We start from the raw sequence: 24,873 nt of genomic DNA, 5'->3' as shown, positions 1-24,873 counted from the left end.
ACAATTATAATCATCCTGAAGCATCATTCGATCAGGACGAAGGTCAAATCGGATGTGGATAGTTCTTGGACAAAAAAATGGATTTTGAAATTTGAAAAATTTGAAAATCGTGTTCTTGAACTTTTTTGCTTGAATTTTGATTCAAATAGTTGCCTAACATGTTTGTAAACATGTTAATATGATTTTCAAATCATTATATCAACATTCCGATCATGTTTGATCCAACTGAAATTAAAAAAAAACAAGTTTGAATTTTAGTTTTAAAAGTTGCTATAGAGCTTGATTGATGTTCTTGTTTTGGTTGTGTTCAATTATAATTATCATTTTAAATCTGTTGGAACAAGAATTAGGCCATGAGATGACCTAATTTAATAAATCCCAAATTTTTCCCAAAAAACGGTTTGAAAAATTGATCTTTGTAAAGATCGATTGATCGTGATTAGGGATAAGAGTTATAATCTCTACATTCATAAAAGTTGTTTGCAACTTACAAATCACGATTTCATGGTCTGTATCAAAAGATACAAACCTACAATTCTTTATACCAAATGAAGAACACTCAGTCCTCGACGACCGAGTCCTGTAGGATCGAGACCGAGAAATAAGACTAAGATCCTCGGTCCTGACCGAGACCAAGGACCGAGAAAACCGACATAGAACCGAGATTAAGGAGCGATGTTCTTGACTTAGGACCGATACATAAGATCGGTGTTCTTGAGTCAGGACCAAGACCTAGGACCGATATTTTTGAGCAAGGATCGATGAATCCGATTGAGGATTCTAACATCCGACTTGGGACCGAGACTCCCAGGTTCACGACCGAGGAAGCTAGACCTAAGATCGGGCCTCCAAGACCTTGTGTTCAGGACCGAGCTCCATGAACCCTAGGACCGAACCCTCTAGTCCCTCGACCAAGCGTTCCGAGTCCTAATCCAGACCATCCTAGTCTAGACTGAGCTCGTCCGAGCCTAGATCGACAAAAACAGACTCAAACCCTAGGGCTCCGATCCTAAGGCCTGTTTGGATCCACTTTTTAAAATACAAAATTATTTTTGTAATTTTGGAACCCTAATCCATTTTCAAATTCCCGAAAGGTCAAAAAATGATATTTAAATATTTTCGGGATATTTCCCAAACAAATATTTTGACTAAGGTCCCATTTAGAATTTATTTTTAAATTCTAACACTTTTATGATATTTTTCGGGTATTATACTTAATCTTATATCAACGCAATCACATATACGCTATTTTAAATAATTTTGTATAATTATTTACGAAATCTAAATCTATCTTTGTTTAGGACCCCAAACTACTAATTAAAGGAAATAAATGTTATAAATAATTTTTTTAATAGCCAGACTATTATTTAAGAAATAAGACCGTCATTTGACGGACGCAGAGTACATAGCGCAAAAGCTCTTTTCCGAGCATAATTAAAAAACGAACCCAACTCTCTAGTACAAAGTATTATTATACATGTACCTTTTACTGATTTTTAAAAAAATCATTTGACTACATTGTTTACAAATAAATAATATTTTTTAAAATTAATTATGTTTGATTATTTTAAATCAAGTTTTAATTAAATTATTATTTGGTCCCCAAATTATTAAAATTAATTATTTTTATATGAATAATTTCTAAAACTCTTAGGTATTTTCAAAAATTTTTAAAATAATGTTTTAATGCCTGCCTAACACCACGCAAACTAAGGTTCAAACGCATCGAACCTCGAGCCACCTCGGGGTCTCCCCCTGTTTTGTCACGTGTCATCCAAACACGTACTAAGCTACAGAAAGACACCATTTTTGGGGTTACATTTCCATTGTGTTTGAGCATTCCGTTTGCGTTTGAGCTAATGACGTTGAAGCGACGTTAATTGATCATGTGCTGTGCGAAAGCGTCTTCTAAAATATTTTGCAGTCTTTAAACTTGTTTGAAATTGATTTTTTTTACTCCTCTTGACTTTATTTTTAGCCTACAAAATATTTAAATGGACACAATTTTTTTAATATCTATTTTAATTTTTTTTCTATTTTTAGGATTTTATAAATATTTAATTTGAGATTTAAATAAATACAATATTTATTTCAAATTATTGATTTAATTTATTTGAGACATTAAAATTAATTTGGGATAAAATGAATATCATGTCTAATTTTTTATTTATTTATTTTAATATATTTTTTAATTAATTAAGATTTAATTAATATAACAATTAATCCAATTAATTGTTAATTAATCTTGGTTTAGTATTAAATTTAATTATTTAAATTTAATTATTTTAATATTAATAAATTGAATAAGAGAAATTTAATTGCAGTTTAGATTAACTCCTATAATTAATGGTTAAGTATTTTTAATTTTATCAAACTATTGATTCTGTTTAAGTGGCAGAATTTTTTTGTAACTTCTTAACAAAATAATATAAATTATTCATTTATTTTAAAAAAATTATTCAAATATTTTTATTTTTAACTTTTATACTATTTTAAAATATTAATAATACAGATATTTCAGTATTTTATATAAAAGAAGATATATAATTTTTCAGATAATCAAAATAATCATAATTTTAATTTTTAAATTATTAGGTATATATCTTTTATTTTTTTTATTAGAAAACCATATAATTATATATTGATTTTTTAATTGTTTTTATTTTTTATCTTCACATCTTCTTCTTCTTCTCCCTTTCCGTCTCTCTCATTCGTGGTCTGCCTTCACATCAATACCAGCTGCTGATACATAATCGGCAACCCGCCGCCGAAGATACCGGCGACTCCACGGCCACTGCCTTAGTCGTCAACGGACTTCACGCTTCTATCCTCCGATCAGTTACTGCGTTTATCCATTCGGTAAAGGAAGATTCCAAAGCGCTAGAACAGTTCAGTTTGAAGCAAATTGATTTTAAAGACCTAAACATTCAGGTTCGTTATTACCAATACTTTTGTGTGCACTACTATTAACTCTAGTTCCTTCTGTAAACTGCAATTTGACTTGATGAGATGAGAACAGCGTTGGTTGAACTTTACTAGTCTGCAAAAGAATTTCTGAAGGTTGTTGTTGTGCGGTTAGGTTGATTTAGAGAGATTTCAGATAGAATGTATAGTTCTTGCTTTTTTCAAATCAGTTGTTGCTAGGGCTTTGTTTGAGACTTGTCTAATGGTGAATTTTCTGTTCATCATCTTCTTGAACATTCACGAGAATGGAGTATGTAGAATTATGATTTAAATATGGAAATATGTGAGTATATGATAAAATGAACTTACTACTAACATTGCTAGATGTGATAGTTGGGAATCTAGGGTTCTTTGTTTCTATTTATAGAAAAGAATGATACACTTTGTAATCTCATTGAAATTTGAATACAAAGATTGATCTGTTTGAAAAGTGGATGTAAGACCCTCTGAACCACTATAATAGGTTGATACATTTTTGTTGGTTTAAACCTGTAGAATGAACTGTATCTGTATAGAGTTTGACCTATTGTTATCCTTTATTTCCCAAGAGAAGACAACACATTGTCATCCTTAGTATTAGCAAACTCATCAATCTTTGGGGATGTGCTTCGCCAGAGTTTTGATGATTGTGTTGTTTCTTGTGAGTCTTCTTTCCTTTCGATCTCTGTAGTCACGATAATCCCTATCCGGATTAACTGATGACAAATGTTGTCGTAACTTGTTTTGTATTGGTTCTTCATCCTATTCATAGATGATTTCTCTGAAGTATAAAGATGATACTCCTAAGAAATTCGCATAGTAGAATTATACGACTGAAAACCATAAAAGAAAGATGATTAAGAGACTGAGAATTGACATTGGGTATGCCAATCACTAGTTATCTAATATATTTGACTTTCCCCAATAAATATGGGTTAGCCTAGAAATGAACATGAACATACTAGTTAGGTGTATGCTGAAATAGGAGAGGCTATCAATACAACATGCTATCTACTTGTAAAACAATCTTCCTTGGCTATCTAGAAAGAGTAAAAAGGGTATATAGTGTGAATGCGCAAGAAAAGGGTAAAGGAAAATGTGTCATAAGAAGGGTTGACACCTTATGAAGATGGCTTGATGGTCATATTAGGTCAAGGAATATCAACAATGGACATCTGGTTACTACCATGAGGAACTGAACTGAAATGCAATACATCAAATTGGGTCGATAGAAGACATATCGACCACCTAATGATTATGCTCAATAGCAGTGTTAGTATCAGAATCATCTATTTGACAAGAGTCCTCATGCTCAGTAAGGCTAATGAACTTGGATCAAAATGCACTACTGGAGTGTAGACATGAAGAACATTATTAACCAAGCAGAAACTTTCCCAAAGATTCTTTGTTGCTAGAGATGTGCTCCCAATGGATGAAAGGTTCAATATCTTTAACTACAACATTGAACCCATATCCCAAATATATAGGGTTAGTTTGATTTGGTTTATTCGCAGTTCATTTTCTATAGCTTATTCATTAATTGCTTAGTTACGATCTTGATTCAGCTTATTCGCTGGTGTAGCAACTTATTTGGCATTCAGGCATTGCTGCTTAATTGTGGGGAATAAGCAAAAGGAGCTCATAGTGAAAATAACCTTTTTCCTTCTTTCTATTATATTTTTTTAAACAACAGAAAAATAAAAATGAAACTAGTTAATTAATCCTCTAACCCTTCACGATAGCCAACACACCTCTAAGGGACTCAACATCTCCCACGATCTGCCGTGAGAGAGACGACCTCGCCGAGGCTCCAGACGAAGCCGGTGACAGGAACGTCTGTTGGTTTCTATTTGCGACGGTACCAGTCGCTAGGCCCCAGTTTTCCTTTTATCGGCAGTCGTTTTAGTTTACGTCTTCACGTTCAACAACCCATGTTCCAGCAACCCGACTTTGTTGAATAGCTCAACAAGTTCAGTGGGACGTGATGGCCTGTTTTGAGCTTCTGATTTGCGCCTGTGCCCTAGTGACTGTTTGACGAAGATGCTCGACAGTGGAAGATGAAATGATATCTGGTGGATTTCCTTCTCTTCTCGACGACTGAAGAATTCATTTCACAGAAGCTGAAGATGAACTTTATCGATTCCGAACGGGAAGAAGAATGTTTCATGCTGACAGTTTCTTATTAACAGATTAGGATCTTTCAATCATTATCAAAACTTCACAGGTGAAATATGAAGACAAAACGGATGATAATGATTTTATTTTCTCTTCCTTTTTCACTGACGAAGATAGCATAAACATAAAACAGGTGTAATGAAAGAGAGCTCTGATAGCATTGTTACGTACCAGACTAGAGATCTAGGATTTGTAGAAGAGATATAGACGAGACTAAATGACCTAAGCCTTTAGAAGGATCTAGGATTTGTAGAAGAGATATAGACGAGACTAAATGACCTAAGCCTTTAGAAGGAGCTAATTCAGTTTCAATATTATTTCACTCATTACTCCAAATAAAACATACTCTACTGTTTATAAGCTACTAACCCATTTACCTTCTTAACTGGATTATCTTTTTGAAAGGGGGTCAACTTGTATTATAGAAATTTAAAGAGAGTTATGAACATTGTTTTTAGCTGGATTATCTGATGCAAGAAATGCCAAACACAGATTCCTGAAAGAGAACACCATAGTAGAATACAACACAATGAGGACATATTGTACTACCAAGAAAAAAATGGCAAAGCAATAATGATTATTTCTATGGTTGGAATTTCAAAGGACAACTTGACTTCAACTTGGGGTAGGGTCACTACCAGAACTTACTATTGCTTGATTGAGACAGGATGAGGAAACCCTCGTGACTCTGAACAATCAAAATCTTGTATTCATGATTTCTAGTTACAATGAACAGTAGATCAACAGAGTATGTCAGAATCCCGAATCTCACTGCTAATAAAATCTTCATTCTAGGCTAACCTAATTTACCAATAATATGCTTAATCAAACAAAATTCTATCTTTCTTCACTCTGTGGCACCCTTTCTGATTCATAGTACTTGAGGTATTTTGTGAGAAACGTCAACATATTCTGATTATTATTTGTTACCTTTTGATTTGTCCCTATTCTTCTTCTTGGAATCTAAGCTGGTTGACCCTGCTGCTTATATGTTACTTTTGCTGACTGTTGTTTAATTGCCAATCCTTTTCTTTCTTAGTTCAGAAGTTTTGATATGATATTTATTTTTGAGCAGGAACTGGTGCAATATTGTTTACAAAGCAACATGAGTGACGGTATTTTTGATGCCCAGATTTTGTCAGAGAAGCTATCTAAACTTAACAGTTCACAGCAAAGTATAGAATGTATCCTTTTTTGGCAAGAGGAAATGACTTCTTTATCATGCATAAAGGCCTGATTGTTTATCCCCTTGTACTTATTTGACAAATGCTATATAACAAAATTATGTATTTATTTCTTGTGCTGTATGAATTTATCCACAAAATGAACATCCTAAATTTGGAGCTTGCACATACAAATAGATTGGTTCTGCTTTTTGGGTAGCTGTGACACTTCTTGAGGTGATTAGTTACATTTTTATATATGTAATAACTCTTCAATATTTTTTTAGGAGATTAGTTATCTTTTGATGGTATAGCAGTCTTTGGTTATCTTCTGTTTTTGCTGTGTGCTCTGAACAATATGTCACTGCCTCCTTTCTCAATTTTGCACTTGTCACCCTACTTTCCTTCATTGAAACATTTCTTTACCACTGTTAGAACATGTGTGCAATTTTACTAAAGACTATTGTTTGTATACTTGATTGACTCTTTTACAAACATTATTATCTTTTTGTCTGACCTATTTGATTTGTGTGGCTTACAGATGTTTCTATACATGTCAATTTTCTCATGTGATATTTTATTTCTATCTTTTAGTAAATAAATACACCACCTATACACCTTATAGAAAGTAAGACCACACTGTTATGATTCAATAAGTAATGAGATGTAGGGGATCAGCCTGTAGTGTACTAGTATGTAGCTGATTAGTACTACAGTAACTTCATATGGGCCAGTTGGCTATAATAGATAGCAGCTTGATTTTATATTCTAGAAAGTTTCTAGTTTGTTATGGTGATTTGCAATCTGTTAGGCCAAGCCCCTAGGAGCCGGATATTCTATTCACCAGGTAGAATGTTTATGGTGATGAATCTGCTCCTCACAAAGATTTTTGAGCTTTCAAGCATCTGCAATCAAGGGTCTCTCCTCTCGTCTCTTGGTCCCACCTCTCTCTTGTGGATCTACTGTAATTTCGGAGAATCTATTATCATCCCATCTTCTCTATTTCCGACTACTACTCTTCCCTTGTACGTTTTGTTCTCCATATGTTATTTTGTAACACATCAAATGCATAGGATAGTTACTTATAGGTAGTCCCCACTGTGTATAGCCATAGTAATACATTACTGGTGCAGCAAAGGATTGCATTGTTAAATCTGGTAGTTATCTTTTTTCTTAAACAATGATATGTCCGTCTTGGATAAGTTTTTAGCTTCCTGATGCCATCCTATTTTACTCCAGCCTACAAAAATCAGGTAGATGAAGAGATCTTGATTTGCATAGGAATGCTTGACTAATGTTAGCCAGTGGTTCCGATAAACAATGAAAGAGGAAATAGATAGGCAACTATTTGGAATTAAAATTACACAAGAAACGGAGGGCTTGTTTTCAGGAAGATGTAGTAGAAAGTTGAAGGGAGATTTTCAATCCATTCAAAGATGACTGTGGGCTTGTGGGAGTTGAAGAGATAAGGGAGAGCTCCATTTTTTTCCTTTTACTTGTAACTTGTCTCATTGGCTTAAGTTATATTAACAAAGCTGACATGCCCAAACTTAATTGAAAATTCTCTTAAGCATCCAGTTTGTTGCATGCTGTTGAAAATCAATTCTTAACTTGGTCTTTCAACTGAATTGTTGGTTACTTTTCCTCTCTCCATTAACTTTGTCTTGGCTCTAATTGGTTAGTGCGATCTCTTATCTTTTCAATACTAGCTGGAGTCTTTACTCCCTTCTTTCCATTTACTTGGTGGCATATACATTGTTGAAATATTGCTTAATGAACTCATTGCTTAAGTTGTGTCTTTATTGAATGCATGTATTTAAAAAAATATATAATCATATGCCCCCAAAAGGAAGATGAGAGGACTATTGTGTGATTTCTGTACAATTTCTTTTTACAAATGCATGCTTGCCATAGGCTTTGAGAAGAACTTAGTTTCTGGGTACAACATACTAAAAAGAAGAAGAAAAAACTAACTGCATTAGATAAATCCTTCATGCTTGTTAGTTTCTGTTTTTGTGATTGTCTTCATGCAATATTTATGTTGTTTACTTAACTAATGCTTAGCGGTATCGAGTTGGTGCATCACTTACCGAAAGAAGGCTAAAGAGATAGTTGAAATATGGGACTCATCATTTAACTCTGCTAAAAAAGAACGTGTAGCTTTTCTTTACTTGGCAAATGATATATTGCAAAATAGTAGGCGGAAGGGCAGTGAGTATGTGAATGAATTCTGGAAGGTGCTTCCTGGAGCCCTCAATAACGTTTTTCAGAGCGCTGATGATCATGGAAAGAAAGCAGCTACAAGATTGGTATTTCTTTTTACTTTCATCTCCCTTATGAATTAAGCCCTTTCTGATTAGTGGCTTGTTTGATATGCTTAAATTCATTCATGCTGCATATAAAGGACCAAGCTCATTATTGAGTTTCAACCAGATTAAAAAACGCAATTTATATCTGGTATGCCTTTTGTATTGTAATATTACTTTATTATTGGGCATGCACAGATTTTCCTTTCATTTTTCATGCCTTTTCAAATATCTTAGGACTCATTTAATAGTTAATACTTACTGACTCTGAGTTTGACACACCACTTCTAATAGTTCTGACCAAAGGAGAACAAGTAGAGCAGATGGTTTTCCAATCCAAACAGTTCTCCATACATAGGTCTTGCCTGTTTGTGCGGATGGGTTAACCCAATCCATTTTGCTCAACCCAATCAAATTCATAACTAGTATGAATTGAGTTCTAACCCAGTCCATTTAAATTCATTCCAAACTATAAGCTTGTCTAATTACTTGCTTCACTTTTAAACTATATTTGTAAATTAGTTAAAGGTACCAAAAAAGCATTGGAAATTAAAAATATATTAGCAAATGACTTGTAAATCGAGATAGTCTCTTCTCTTTTTAAAAAAAATAACATTGTAAGTCGAGAGAGTTAAAGACTAAGCTTCATACAAAAGAGTGAATATTTTAACCGTCATGTTTAGCTGGCATTTTTTAGTGTCAATATGACTTTTAAGACCTAGTTCCATCAGGTCACATGTTGGACCAACATTGAATTAATGTTTGTATGGCCTGTTAAGGCCTTGATCCATCAGGACACCTGTCATTATGGCCTGTTAAAGCCTTAATGTTCTCAAATGTCGGTTCAACACATTGGGGAGGTACCACTACCAGGCCACATGCCAGGCCGAAAATGTTGGTATAGACCATTAAAATAAATTAAATCAAGCTGCTTGTGGGCCTACCCTTACATGAGTATATTGATAAATAAATTTAGAGTAGCCAAATATGTCAATATATATATATATATTATTTTAATAATAAAATAAATTAAATCTTATCAGAATTTTACTCTTTTTTGTAGTAAATTGTCCGATTTTGAAGACTCTAACCCATGACCCTGAGGACATGAGTTCATATGCTCTACCACTGAACTATGATTCTCCACTTTTATCAGCAAAATAAAATTGAGAGAAAATAATTTAATTCAAAATATTATTATAAAATCCCAACCATATCTACTTTAACATATTTTCTTTCCAGAGGGGTTCACTTTTCTTGAATTGACATGAAATATTTAATTCACTAAGTAGCTAAAAGTAGTGAAGCATGTCAAAAAGTTAAGACTACATGTCAACCCAAAATGTTTTTACAACTATTGCTAACCTATGCTTTTAATATGGATTGAACCCAATTCATTTTAGAAGTTTGGATTGGGTTAATCCACAGATTAATCTATAGTATGCTCAGCCCTACCTGTTTCATAGGAGGAGCAAAACCTGGAAATAATGGCCAAAAGTATTCAGAATAAATTTCCTTAAATTGTTGCCAGAAGAATATGTAACCACCTTGAAGATCCATCCTGTATATCTCAATTTATACATGGTGATTTTGAATAATTTCCATAATGCATCTCTGTCAGTTATTTTCTTCATCGATTTGCATAGAAAGCCTTGTTCATAGTCTTCAATCATCAAACGTATATGCGTAAATCACACTCCTTTCACCTAGTATTTTGACAATTGGTTGCAATTTGCTAAATAAACTGGAATCACAATATGAAGTGCTTTTGCACTCCACCAAGCTCGTGATTAATTATCAGTTGATGTTTGGATATTCATAAGCTTTTCTGCTTTACATCATTATCTTCTTAACCCATATATTCTACCTTACTGTGTCTCTTCTCAAACATTTTTCTTCTCTAAGAATTCTGGACAGACATTTGGAAATCAATGTTTTCTAATTTCAATTGCTAATGTTAGATCACGAGATCTCCTTGATTCAGTTCTGAACACATATTATTACTTTGGATTAAGATGGTTTCACTTCTCTACAGACATCTCACAAAGAGCCTTACTCGATATTTTCCACTTTCTTTACAAATCAAAGTGTGGTTGTGGAAACCTACTGGCTATGTTGCATGGATACGGATACGGCGATACGGCAAATTTTGAAAATATAGGATACGATACGCAAATTATTAAAAAATTATAAAAAATAATATATATAATATTTATATAAATTTAATATTATATAGGATACGTTTAGGTTTTGACTTTGAACCTAACCTGATTTAAAGAGTTAGTTAAACATAATATTATTAGTAAGGAGTAAGGACTGTCGGTTAAACATACTATCAGTCTATCAGTATCTAAAGGACTGTTATATATATTTCAGCAAAATAAAATTGGGCATATTCGAATAAAATTGGGTAATTCTGCTGAATATGAGAATAGGAAAACAAAATTGGTTGGGTTATCGTACTTCCTAGTTACTGATGGATCTCCTGTAAAATAACTGAGTCATTCCGTCATTGTCTATAAGAAACTTGTTTTAAGGTGTTCCTGTGAGGGATATTTCTCTTATGTATATATGTGCTTTGCCAGATGGACATATGGGAAGATAGGAAAGTATTTGGATCTCGAGCTCAAAATCTTAAAGATGAATTACTCGATAAGGATCCTCTAGCAAAAATAAACAACGGGAAGAGCTCGAATCCCATCAAAACAGTTAAAAGGGAGGGACACTCTCTAAGATTTGTAAGTACTCGTCATTTCATAGTAATTTTGCATTTTCCTTACTCTTGGTGTTTTTGTCCTCGTGTTCTCTTACCTCAAGCTGCATGCTCATTCCGATTTATTTTTTGGAAGATATGCGTTTATTATCCTGCTAACTGTCATCTATCCATTTTACCAACCTTTGTATTACTTATTTCTCATTTTCCAACCTTTGTATTAATTTTTTCTGGGAGGAGATTATGCGGAGTCTTCTTGCTTACATCCATTTTTCTTTCTTTTTTTTCTTTGGTTGTCATGCCTTCAGAAATTACCTGTTGGAGGTACACCCGAAAAAATAGTAACTGCATTTCAATCCATACATGATGATGCTGAAGAAGATGCTCTAGAGAACTGCAAAGCTGCTGTTAGTTGTTTGGAAAAGATTGAGATACTTGAGGGTTTTGCTTCTGCCGAAGGTATGAATTATAATTTTGCAACTACATGGAGATTTATGAGAAATTCACAGCTTAGGCTGCTTAACTTGTTATAGTGGTTTGTTTACTTGTTATCAGCAGTTTCTTTGTTATTTTTCCTGTTGGAGTTTATTATTATTTTTTTTAAAAGATCAACTTTTCACTAAAAGAAAACGCAAGATTTGTTTAATGAATTACAGATGGAAGGGAGAGAGAAACAAAAAAAAAGAACAGAAGGAGAAAAAGAAGGCTAAATGCCAATAAGATCAAAACATTCCCAACCCGTACAAAATCCTCTTTTTTGAATAGAAGCAAACACATGAAGCATAAAGCCTTTGATTCTTTCAATTCCAAAACTTTTCTCTTGGAGTTTATTTTTGTATTATTGGTTCTATAATTAAATCAGTCTATATATATTTTGGATCATTTCTGTTAATTCAGGAAGCTTCTTAGTTATAAAATGGCATCACTGAGAGATCTCAGTAGTGTTCTGTTAAATATATATGTCTTATTTGGAGACATGAAGATGTTATCTATATACATATAGATTAGATTTTTTTAAAGAGGTAAAAAAACTAATCTATATGCACGGATAACATCTACACATAGATTAGTAAGTTATTTATCTTGGATAATGTTTCTAGCAGCTAAATTATCTATTTAATTAGTAGAACTTGAGGAGTAGATTCATTTAGAATTCAAACCTATAATTTTCTCTATCAAATGCCATTTCACTTTACACCCAACTCATGGTTTATCTTACACATGGTTTGCTTTTCTAAATTAAAAATCCTGTGGCACCTTCTAAGCCTTGTCCACATGTGAAAGTACTATTGGTTCTATAAATGCCTCAAGAACGTGTTCACCAGCTTGCTTGGGCAATTAGCTATTTGTAAGTTCTCTTGCCTGAACCAATGAGTTAGGTATTTATTTTTTGGGGGAAAAGAGTTTCGCATTAACCCATTTTGTTATGCCATACATTAGTTCACAATATGCTCTCATGTCAAGATCTCAGCTTTTAACTTATCATGTGTGCCTATGTTGAGCATGCCAGCCTAACACAATCCCATGTTATGAGCACTATCACTTTGATCAATTCATGAACTAGTATGTCCTTTTGCCATAAATCACATGACTAAATGTTATGATATTGTACTCAATCACTGTTTTACTTCCCAAATGTTCTTCAACAATTATCAATAATTTAGATTATGGCCTTTCAATTTGCTAGTTAACATGATGTAAGTGTGTCTGCACATAATAAATTTCTATAGTAAAATAAGGTAACTAAATTTAATGTGGTCAATGATAAATCTAAGGATCTTTAACAAATGTTAGAGATATTTATTAAATAATTTTTATATATAGATATAGATATTAAAATGTTTAGTAACTACTTTCCTTTACTTAATATTCTCATGTCATTCTTGATTACCTTTACTTAATATTCTCATGTAATTCTTGATTAATATTTTACCTTCATGTGATTTTTTTCATTAAAATCATAATTAATATAGATAATTATTTCATCGCTTATAGCAAAACTAATTTTTTTTATCTATTAACTATTAATATATCTTCTGTAAAATTATTATATTGGAAATTGTAATTTGTAGAACAAAATATATTAATATGGTTATATTAAGAATTGAACTCTAGAATATATTTAACGATAATTCGTTTTACCATTATGATTTTTTCTTTATTTAAAGATAAATTAAAAGACATGCATGTGAAGTTGAGATGGTTGATTTAGATTTAAAGGGTAAATGAGAATAGTTCTTAGGAATCTAATAGCTTAAAAATAAATTATGGTTTGAGTTGTTCTTTCCATTTAATATTTTTATCATCATAACTTTCATCCTTAAGGTTATGTGGCCTGATGTCTAGTCTAATTTTCCTTTCACAAATTTTTTTACTCTTTTTCTTTGAACCACTGTTTATTGTAAGAAGTCGTTTCTATGATATCGTGCAATTCATGACAATTTTATTAGTTAGCTTTTAATAAATAAATCTATCAGTCAAATTGATTGCTTAAGAAAGTATTTACTGACTTAATGAAAGAGTATGTTAGAGAAAAAAAAACTGGAGCACTGGAGTGCAAATAAGCTTATATCTTTGTTGTTACTTGTAAGAATAAATTTTGACTGCTTTATATGCCACATTTCTTAATTTTAAGTTGCATGATTATTGTTAAGGAGATGTATTTGTAAAGGAACCTAGCTATTCAATAATAGGACTGAGAATGAAAATGATGTATAACTGATAACTAATTGGATTGAGAAACCAATATATAGGAAAAAGATGAACCCTTTAATTTGAGAGAAAATAAAACTTTAGTTTATGAAAAAGATTGTATAATCCTTGGTGTAACGTTTTGTTTTTTTCTTTCTGTTCCTTTCAAAAAATTTAAATGATTGCTTCTCACGCTCATATTTTCCCCTTATCTCAATGAAAAGTTGACCTCTTTCCAAAAATGAGTTTAAGAAACTTATGTGGGCTGTTTTATTAGTTTAATTAAACTGTTATAGGTAGGTTTTATTAAGGGTGTTTTAGATCATTTTTCAGGGTTACTTTAATTGGAATGTTTTAGGTAGGTTTAAGTAAGGGTCTTTTGGATAGTCTCTTAAGAGACTTTTATATATATTATGTAATATGGATAGAGTAATGTCATTCAAATAACTACAATTCTTTTATCTTTTAGTCTCAATGAGTCTTATGACTCGAGAAACCATGCAACTGAATAACTGCATTTAATATTCTTTAGATCATTCACCCTACATGTACATTTGCCTCTGAAGTTTAGTATCGAGAAGGGAGAGAGTATGTAGTTGACAATAGTCTGTATATTTGATGTGTAACTGTGTACAAAAGAGTGTAATTTATACAAAGAGATAATGAGTAAATAAGGAAAATGCAATATGGAATAACAGAGATCAAAATCTTTGATTGATGCATATCTTCCATCAGTCCAATTAGCACGATTTAGCATGATTTCAGGGATAACGTCTCTAATATCTTCAGTTTAATATTTCAGTTGACATTTCCATAGCCTCGTTTCTTATACATCTTTAGTATGTAGTCATGTAAATTGAATTTGAATTTATATAATTGATTTTGGATAAGCATCAAGGATTTTAATTTGATTTGTGAAGATGTAATATATTATTCGGTAACAAGGTATATTTTGTGCAAACATCTATTGTTAATTTAACGACGGTTAAAGTGTCTGCCTCCTAAGTAAAAGGTCATTGGTTATAACCCCTACTAGGCGCGTTTCAATTTTTTCTAAGGCTTTTCAATATTTCATTTAATTGGGAGAGTGTGGTTGTGAAGTAAAAAGTTACAGTTTGTACCTTATACAAGTAGTTATATTAGTTCATTCGGATTTTCTCTACGAAATAGACGGAGTAAGTACAATTTGGTTAGCTCCTATACCATACATACATCACTGAACATATTCATTTTACAGATCAGATGTATGCACAAGAAAATATCCTTCAAGAATGCATGAAGCAACTTCATAGTGCTGAAGCAAATAGGTCTTCCTTGGTTTCCATTCTTAAAGCTGTTCTCACGGAGCAGGTTTTCACTTTTACTTGGGGTTCTCGTAATTATTTTTTGCGATGGTTTATTCCAAACCATAGCAATGTCAACAACTTCTGACTATTACCTATGGTCTTTGCAGGAATCAAAGGTAGAAACTATTCAATCACATTTGCAAGTAAGAAACGACTCTTCATCTTTCTATTATCTCTTTGCATTTGCACCTTTCTAATTTGGCGGTATGATTTTCTCTTAGATTCATAGAATGCATGTCTTTCTATTTAAAGTTATTTAGGGTGCACTTCATTAAACTGAATTTTAAGGGCCAAATAAAAGTATCTAAAATTTGATCTTCATTTGATGAGATGTGGAACTAATGTTAGAGAAAGTACTTAAAGACTATTTTACCCGTATAATGACATAAATTGATTAATTTTCATACTTAAAGTTGTCTTTTGGATGATTTTACTAGATTACTTAGTTAAGTTATTCATAACTTATTGAATTAAGCTAGATTTTATTTTTATTTTTTGAAGAAGGACAAATTTCATTAAAATGAAACACAAGATGCTTTTAATGAATTACATATGGAAGTGAGAAGAGAAACATAAACAAAATAACAGAAGGAGAAAAAGAAGGTGCCAATAAGATCAAAAAATTCAAAACCCGTACAAAATCCCCTTTTTCGAATTAAGCTAGATTTTATAGTTTGTCCTTCGGCCAATGACTTTCTTAGGCTCCATCGCTTGATAACTATTTTAGTGCAATGAAAGCCAACCCTAAGTCATGCCCAAGTTATAAAATATTCAAATAGATTCTAAGTTATTAGGCATTTTGACTGATGTTCACCAATCGAAGACCCATTTGGAAACACTTTTTTTGTGGCTGGAGTTGGATTTGAATAGAATGATGTTGATAAATTTCATTGGAAACGCTTTTTTTCTTTGTCAACTTTATTAGACATAGGTATTCATATTCACAAATCGCCTAATGTTATGAGCATATATATATATATATAATGCTTACTCACTTTCGAGGGTTTCTTTTAAGATATGAAAATTGTGCAGGTTGCCCAAGGTCTAATCGAGCAAATGAACCATACAAGGAAAAGGCATTCGAGCTTGACTACTACTACTACTACCCCACTCTCCACAGTGCTCGAAACCGCCACATCATCAATAATAGAATCCAAAATCCCGTCTCTAAAAACAACAAACAGTTCGCCTTCCTTGGAACAAAAAACAAGCGAAGATGAAAACAATAATAAATCTGCAGCAGCCATGCTTGCTGCCAAACTAACCGCCTCCACATCCTCCATGCAGATGCTTTCATCTGTTCTCTCTTCCCTTGCAGCCGATGGCGCTTCAATGACCCGTCTTATGACATCATCATCGTCATCATCTCCACCGTTCATTTCTCCTCCCCCAGAAAAACGGTCTAAGCTCGAAACAACAACTACATTTGTTCCTCCAATGATGCCTTATCAGTTCAATAACGGACTTCCACCACCGCCACATCACCTTCCGCCACATATTCCGATGGGGATGGCCAGGCCAGGTCCGCCAGCTCAGCCGGCTACTAATAATACTGGAGGAGGGTATTATCATCATCATCATCAGGCGGGGGTAGGAATGTATGGGCAGAGTCATCAACCGCCATCATCATCATCAACTCCGCAAGTGAATAGACAGTGATGACTCTCGAGAACTTTGCGCCTGGACATGTAAATTAATTAGGGCGAAAACGGTTTATCGGTCTCTGTTTGTTGTTTTTTTTAGCAGTTTGAATTGAATTGAAAACATGAAAACTTAATATGCAACCTACCTTACCTTTGATAAGATTTAGTTAGGCTATTTTACTGTATAATGATCAGTAGCTATAGCTTAACTTAGGAGAGTACAAATTGGAATGTAACATTAGAATTGTATTTTTCTTTTTCTTTTTTTGGCATTTATGCAGGAATTGCTTTTTACTTTTTTGTGTTCTTAATTATAGTTAATGTGCTTAATTAGATATGATTAAATATTTTAGAAGGATACTTATTTTTTAACCAAATAAACTCAATATTTTTCATTGACATTGAAAATGAAATTGTCTACAAGATTATATTTTATATGTTTAATAGTTTTAACTTATATGTTAATTTGTTTTACTTGTTTGTTTGATTTTATTTATTATTGATAGCTTATTTATTCAAATTATTTTAACCATTTATTAAGGAATAACAACTTATCCTGTCACTATAAACTAAATAAAGAGGAGTGATAGAGTAAGGGAATTTGGTGAGGGAATGACGTGTCATCACATTCATTGGTTGGAAAATGTAAAAGTGGGAGGAAAAGAGAGAAATTATTTAATTTTTTCAGCGAATAAGATTATGTCACGTCATTCCCTCACCAAATTCTTTCACATAATCATTTCTCCTAAATAAAAGTAGCCCTTAACATAGTCATTTTTAGAGTGTGACAAAAATAATAGTATTAATTTTAAAATGAATATGGCCTTTATGATAAATAATAATATAAATAATCACAATAATAGTTCCTCTGCACCAGCAAAGCAAATATCAAACCACTGACTTTCTCTAATGATATGATATGATAAACTACCTAACTATTTATTTATTTGTTAAATAATCCTTAATTCTGAAAATCTTGTGTGCATTGAACTAAACTAGACTAGATTTCTAACCTAACAAAAGGTAGGTATCCTAGTCTCCTTAAAGTTTTGGGTTCGACTTTGTCCGGTGATATGTTCCGGTTAAGTTGTTAAGTGTGTTTACGGACTATATAGTTAATCAACTAGAATTAATCCCACCCTGAAACGGAACTTAAAAGAAAATAAAAAAATAAAAACTAAACTAAACTTGGATAAAATATTTAATATCTTTAGAAAAAGTTTAAAATAATAAATAATCTTGTGTAAAATCTATGTAGATTCCAAATTAATTAATGACTTTTGGATTCTCTTTTTTATTTTTTGAGAAAATTTTTTTAGGATTCTTATGTATGGATGAAAAGTTATGTATTGTGTTCAATTGTTTGTTAAAAACAACATAATCTTTTAAAACCAAATATTTATGTTAATTATTTTTTAGGTGATCTTCCAGCTTAATTAATCTAATTTACTATTCTTACTTCACGTGATTTATAAATTTGTCCTAAACAGAAAGTAGGCCATTCCAATCAATAGCCAATAGATAATAATAATATATTTATATTAATTAATTTAGTTTTGAAAACTAAAATTATCTTGCAATCATCTTCACAATTATAATCTCTGTCTTTTTATAAATGATTCGAAATAAAAGACAGTTATATTTGGTATAAACAAATTAGTTTAAAAAATGAATAAAATTATATTTTGATTAAATTTTGTTTTTTTAAAATGAGCATTATACTCCACAATTTATCTCGATTCAACCTAAGAGCAATTTTAGTGAGAATCAAATAAAACTTTGATTAAATATTAAATATTAAATTATATATATATATAAAAGTCGTTTAAGAGAATCAAAGTCTATTTATTCAATTCTTATTTAGAATACCTTAAAATTGAAGTGAGGTTATTATTCATAACTAGTGGAGTTTTCGTACTAGTTTCTTAAATTCAAAAAAATATGTTTATTTTGGACAAATTAATAATTTTGTGTTTCTAATTAAGTTTACAACACTTAGTTTTAGCTAATTATTTATAAGCTAATCAATTTAAGTGATTTCACTAGTTATTTGTTATCATAACTATTTTACTTAACTACAATAATCTTTCAATATCATGTTTGTAAGAGCTCTCTCAAGTTAATTTCTAGTCATGCAAGTTTTGAATTCTTAGCTATATATATATAATATGTAAAGGACGAAATAAAGCATAGGACCCACTTTCATAGGATCCCATCTTTAATATTTACTAGTATTATACTATTAATACTATTTTTTCTTTTTATTTCTCTTTTAATATTAAATATATATTATATAAAATATATAATTTTTTTTATCTCCTTTTTAATCTGTTATTTATGTATTATAATATATTAGTTATTTATATTTCAGTTTATATTATTAAAATTAAATATATTTTTTTACTATTTTAAGTATCTCTAAATTTTAATTTGTATTGAGCCTCAAATTCTCAGGGCCCAACCTAAAAGGGCTTTTTTTTTTTTTTTTTTTATTGAATTCCTACCTATATATATAGATTTATCATTTATATTATATGATTTTCTGCAAGAATTACAGAGATCTAATAATAATGGGTAAGAGAGTTCGAGGAAATGAAATACATACAGAAACTTTAAGATGAGCTCAGTTCAATTAGCCATATATATGGAACAGCTCGGCTTTAAATTGTTACCTTTTCATGCTATCTGCATATATAAACAAACAAATTAATGATTATATATGTATACCAAATATAAGTTTAAAATCATTTCCAAACAATTCAAAATCTTAAAAGTGATGCTAAATCTATTTTTTTATTATAAATAGTAAATTCTCATTCATTCAAATAGGAAAAATTAATTTACAAATAATATGTTGGATTCTCTAGATATTTGTTCGTCACCAATAATAATAATGATCTATACAATAATTTAGATCACTATTCATTTATAAGGGCATGTTTGATTTTGGAATTTTATATAAAAAAAACTTTGTTTAATAAAAAAACAAGTTATTTGAGATTTGTTTAGATAAATTATTAAAATATTGTTTTGAATTTAAAATTTTAATTTTAGTTTAATCAAAGTAAATGTCATTTTAATACTTTAGTTGATAAATTAAATAATTAAATTGTTAAATAATAGTGCTTAATAAAAAAAATTAAATAAATTAATCCTCCAAAAGTATAAAATTAAAAGTACCATATATCAAAATAGCTCTAAATGTTGAAAGTTCAAAAATTACATCATAATCTAAATTATGATCTAAAAAAATATTATAATTTGAATAATGATTTTATTTGAAAACATTGTGGATCTAAATCTAAACAAAATGAGAAATGAAAAAAAAAAAAAATTAGATAATTGATATTATATATATATACTGATTGAAACAAATATTTTCAAAATGGATCCAATGATAAATATATATATACAAAACAAAAATAAACACATTTGATTTAACTTTGACAACTTTTTTTTATTAAAATCAGGACAAAATCCTAATTAATTTAATTTTGAAATGTATTGTAAATCATGTAAAAAATAAATTTAAGAAATGTTTCAAAATAAGGACTAGCTAGAGTAGTATATAATTATGTGGTGTTTAATTTGAAAATTTTCCCATTTTCTGGATCATGGATGAAAGAAAGAAAGAAAGAAAGAAAGAGGAGTTGCATTGATTTAGGAAAGAGAATATGCAGAGAGATTCATGCATGCTGCATATAATTTAGAAAAGTTACGTACCGTATAGATATATGGATCAACACGACCTCCTGCTCCTGATCGTCTAATCTTCTCAAGCTTTAATAACCTGCAGCATATATGTTGTAGATCGATCATCAAATTCAATGTCGGCATGCATCTTTCAATTCAGAGATCTAAGAAAAAGAGAGAGTCGATCGATCACATTCTCAAGGCTTTGCTGGTGTCAGGACTATCACCGAGAAGTTGGCGAATCCTTACTTCAGAAGTAGCAGTGATACTCAGTATAACCAAGATTGATTCGCTCCTCACACGCATGCGAGACGAACTGACCAGTTGTTTCATCGTCTTCCTCTTCGAAGCTCGATCAAACTCCTGTTCATCACTCTTGGAAACTCCACCGATCGAACTGCTAGACAGACGTGATGATGATGAATTTGATGATGAAATAGCGGAATCCGATCCAACACCGGAGAATGAACTTATAATGCTCTGTGTCTTAGATCTAGATCTTTGCACTACCTGACAGAGTTAATGAGATTTAATTAGTTGGATCAAGTTTCAAATGCTTGATTGAACCTATCTAATTAAGACGATCATCGATCTACTTTAAAAAGAAGTTATAAGCACAGAGAATCACAGTGAATTAATGATCCGGATCATCTATCTAAACGAAATAGAAACCAGAGAAGCATGAAGATCACAGCAATGGATCGATCGATCTAATCAATGTGTTACGTGTAGAAGATTCATGAAGAAGACAGCTATGGATCGATCGATCTAATCAATGTGTAGTAGATTCATGAAGTGAAAGAAACAAACGAGATTGCAACTACATTATACAATTACCGAATCATCAGAGGAGATTAAGTTTCAGATCGCACAATTTCAAAATAAACCTGAAATGCAATCAGAATAGAACAACGAGACGAGAGGAATATCACCTTAAAGTTGGCTCCACGAGTACGATCAGGAGAATCAACAACAAGTCCGAGATGATGCTTCCAAATCTCCACAGAGGATGAGTCATCGTCGTCGTCAGTACTGATTACTGATGAAGAACATGATCTCGTCGAATTGCATTGATTCGACTGCAAGCAGCTCATATCCACCGTCTTAGTCTTAGATCTATATAGAACCAACATCATTTCAGAAGTTAGCAACAGATTAAGTTGTTTAGCATGTAAGGAAGTAAGTAAGTAAATATGCGTGCCTACTTACGTCGTCGGAGTGATCGGAGAAGAAGCAGAGGATGTGGTGGAGAGAAGTAGGAGAGAAGCTGCAACAGTTCGTTCGAGAGGACATGGAAATGCTTCCTCCATTTTCATCTCTGACTAGAAAACAGAATAAAGCTTTGATTACAAGTTTTTGAAAAATGGCGCGCGGGTTCTCTTAAAACTAAACTAACTATTTTAAATTTTTACGATCGAGTCAGTTTGATCCGTTAAGGACCTCTTTCGCGTGTTACGCGGGAATACCTTGCTTTGAATGCCACGTTATTTTTTTTTTTCCTTTTTCTAATCTTTAACTAAAAGGGAATCAATATTTTCAGTGGCCTAACATTCTGAAATTAGTGTAAATTTATGTTATGGATTTTTTATTTTATTATTTTTTTTTTTATAAAAAAAAGTCTATATATATATATATTAAAAATTAAATAAATCGTTTAAGCAAAATAACAAATCATGACATGAAAAATAAAAAAAAAAGTTCTTGAGCTTGTAAAACATCAAAAGAACGATTATCTCCATTCATATTCTACTGAATTTCCTAAACGAATATCAGATAACGTCATAATAATAGTATTATGAATGATATATATCGGACGACTATGATCATTGAAAGTTAGACGATTTCTCTCCACCAAATAGTCCAACAAAAAATATTTAGAATGGCAACCCAAATATGTAAGTCTGTCATACCAGTCGCGTCAATCCAAATTTCTCAACAATTACTCAATAAATTTCATTAATACTCCACTAAAGACTTCAAATATTAGTCACCCCTCGACAATGAAAAAATAACGAGTTGTCGATTCAACCTCTTCGTGACACATACGACTAGTCATAGTACAACATTTTTCACGCACATGTTATCTGTTAAAATTTCCACAATGAATAACTCCATCCAAAAATGAGACATTGGATGAAATCTTTGACTCCCAAAGTTTTTTCCAACAAAAATCATATGAAATCATATTAGCGAATAATTTGTAGCAATTCTCTACATGAAAACTATCAATATATTGTCAACGCATAACGTCTTGTTCAGACAGTGACATTTGCTTATGTCCTACCAAAAATAAACTCTATTATGGGACAAAGTCTCCATAATGTTTAATCTCATAATTATATATTTAATTCGGCTAGCGAAACCACTAGACAGAGGATCAAACATTTTCTTAACTGTGACATTTCTACATATAACAATAGAAACAAGTTCAGGATACGTCGTAGCTAGACTTTTGACACTATAACAAATGTCATCCCAAATCTAATTAAAGAACCATCCCTACAATGAATCTCGACTACTCACGAAAACTTTTCCACATAGAATAAATTCTCTTCCAAATGCTATACACCCCGCTGGATAATTTGATATTTTAGTAAACTAACCAGACAAGTCATTATCATACTTACATATAATTATCGATGTCCAAAGATTATTCGACTTTGTTGCAAATCTACTACACCATTTTGATAAAATAATCTTATTAAAAAAAATATTTCGAATATCTAGACCTCTTTGATCTTTATAACATTAACTTTATCCCAACTATCTAAATGACAAGAGTTAAAAGATCTCCATAGAAATTTACACATTATTCTCTCCATTTCCACTGTCACACTCTTAAGGAAAATGAATAACGACATCATATATGTGAACATAGATAACAACATACTCTTAATGAGGATTAGCCGACTCCTTTCGAGATTATTTTACTTTTCAATCTAAACAATTACATTTCATATTAGTGATAATAGGGTTCCAAAAAACTTTGGATCGTAATTTAGCACATAATGACATACCAAGATATGTTAACGGAAGACCACTAATTCTGAACCCCAACACATTTGCTAACCTCATCATTTTTTATTCAAAATAAAATTTAAAAAAAATATGTCTGACTTATTAAGATTAACTCGAAGACCTAAACATACACCGAATAAATATAAAATATCTTGAATGTGTTTAAAATTCATATAGGTAACTTGAACCATTCAGAACGTGTCATCAGTGAAAAGAAAATGTGATAAGGCAAAAAAATATTTTCTTGACCCACAATTCACTCTATGAATGAGTCTCGAGATTTTTTTTTGCAAAATTATCATTTTTTAGAGAGTTTTCATAACAATAACAAAAAAAATAAAAATAAGAGAGTATATCACCCTATTTGATCCTTATAGAACTATCGATTTTTTTTTGAGAATTCTTAACTGTACCGAGAATTCTTGTGATCTTATTAATATGTTAATAGATTGTTTTTGTCGTTTATTTTAGAGTTTTATTGAATTTTTGTCAAAATTTTGTCTAATAAATAATAAAAAGATAAATTTTAATTTTTGAATTAGTTAAAATATTATAATATATATTTTTTTATTTAAATATTATAAAATTAAAATAAATAATATTTTAATATTTATCCCCCATTAATATTTATTTTGGGAATTAACCTATTAATATTTTAATAAGACAATGTTAGATATTAGAATATATTTATTTGAAGGTCATCTTCATTCTTTTTTCATTTATAATTTTTTTTTCTTGCTAGTTTTTAATTGTAGTGGACCATAATCTCATTTTTCGTGAGGCACGAATTATGAATTGTTTCAAACGGCATGAAATGCGAGGACTTGGATAAATTGAATCTCTTTTAACGTCGTCACCAGTGAAACAAAGGAATTCGATGCATCCACACATTTTGAATCATAAATTTTCGTGCGAAAAATACCTTATTTTATCCAATTCAAAATGTATCATATTGATGCTAGAATTCGGAATGGACATTCACCTTTTATACGGGTATTTTAAATCCTTGATTTTTAATTCACATATTTTGTTATATTTAAAATTTAATAAAAATAAAATATAAATATTTTAATTAATTAATTAAATAATGAAATGATATAGAATAACAATGATACAATAAAGAGATAAATTTTAAAAAATAAACAAATTTCTAAAAATATTTCAAAAACATCAAAGTATTTT

The 24,873-nt window shown here is 31.1% G+C and overlaps 2 protein-coding genes across 2 annotated transcripts; one reads left to right on the top strand and one right to left on the bottom strand.

Moving 5' to 3' along the window:
- Window positions 1-2,686: 2,686 nt before the first annotated feature.
- On the top strand, window positions 2,687-17,272 carry LOC124912206 (regulation of nuclear pre-mRNA domain-containing protein 1B-like). Its single transcript, XM_047452770.1, has 8 exons — window positions 2,687-2,931; window positions 6,194-6,302; window positions 8,346-8,590; window positions 11,173-11,325; window positions 11,609-11,759; window positions 15,229-15,341; window positions 15,445-15,480; window positions 16,370-17,272. The coding sequence occupies exons 2-8, from the start codon at window positions 6,224-6,226 to the stop codon at window positions 16,994-16,996; spliced, it is 1,404 nt and encodes a 467-aa protein (XP_047308726.1). The 5' UTR covers window positions 2,687-2,931; window positions 6,194-6,223; the 3' UTR covers window positions 16,997-17,272.
- A 2,384-nt stretch (window positions 17,273-19,656) lies between these two features.
- LOC124912815 lies at window positions 19,657-21,989 on the bottom strand. Its single transcript, XM_047453460.1, has 5 exons — window positions 21,883-21,989; window positions 21,561-21,789; window positions 20,867-21,183; window positions 20,704-20,770; window positions 19,657-19,665 (listed from the first exon to the last, which is right to left on the bottom strand). Exons 1-5 carry the CDS (start codon window positions 21,987-21,989, stop codon window positions 19,657-19,659), a joined length of 729 nt encoding a protein of 242 aa, XP_047309416.1.
- Window positions 21,990-24,873: the final 2,884 nt, after the last annotated feature.

Source organism: Impatiens glandulifera, chromosome 8, assembly GCF_907164915.1.
Source record: "Impatiens glandulifera chromosome 8, dImpGla2.1, whole genome shotgun sequence".
Taxonomy (NCBI): Eukaryota; Viridiplantae; Streptophyta; class Magnoliopsida; order Ericales; family Balsaminaceae; genus Impatiens; species Impatiens glandulifera.
The sequence above is the reverse complement of the archived record's forward strand: the minus strand, read 5'-3'. Positions and strand labels throughout refer to the sequence as shown.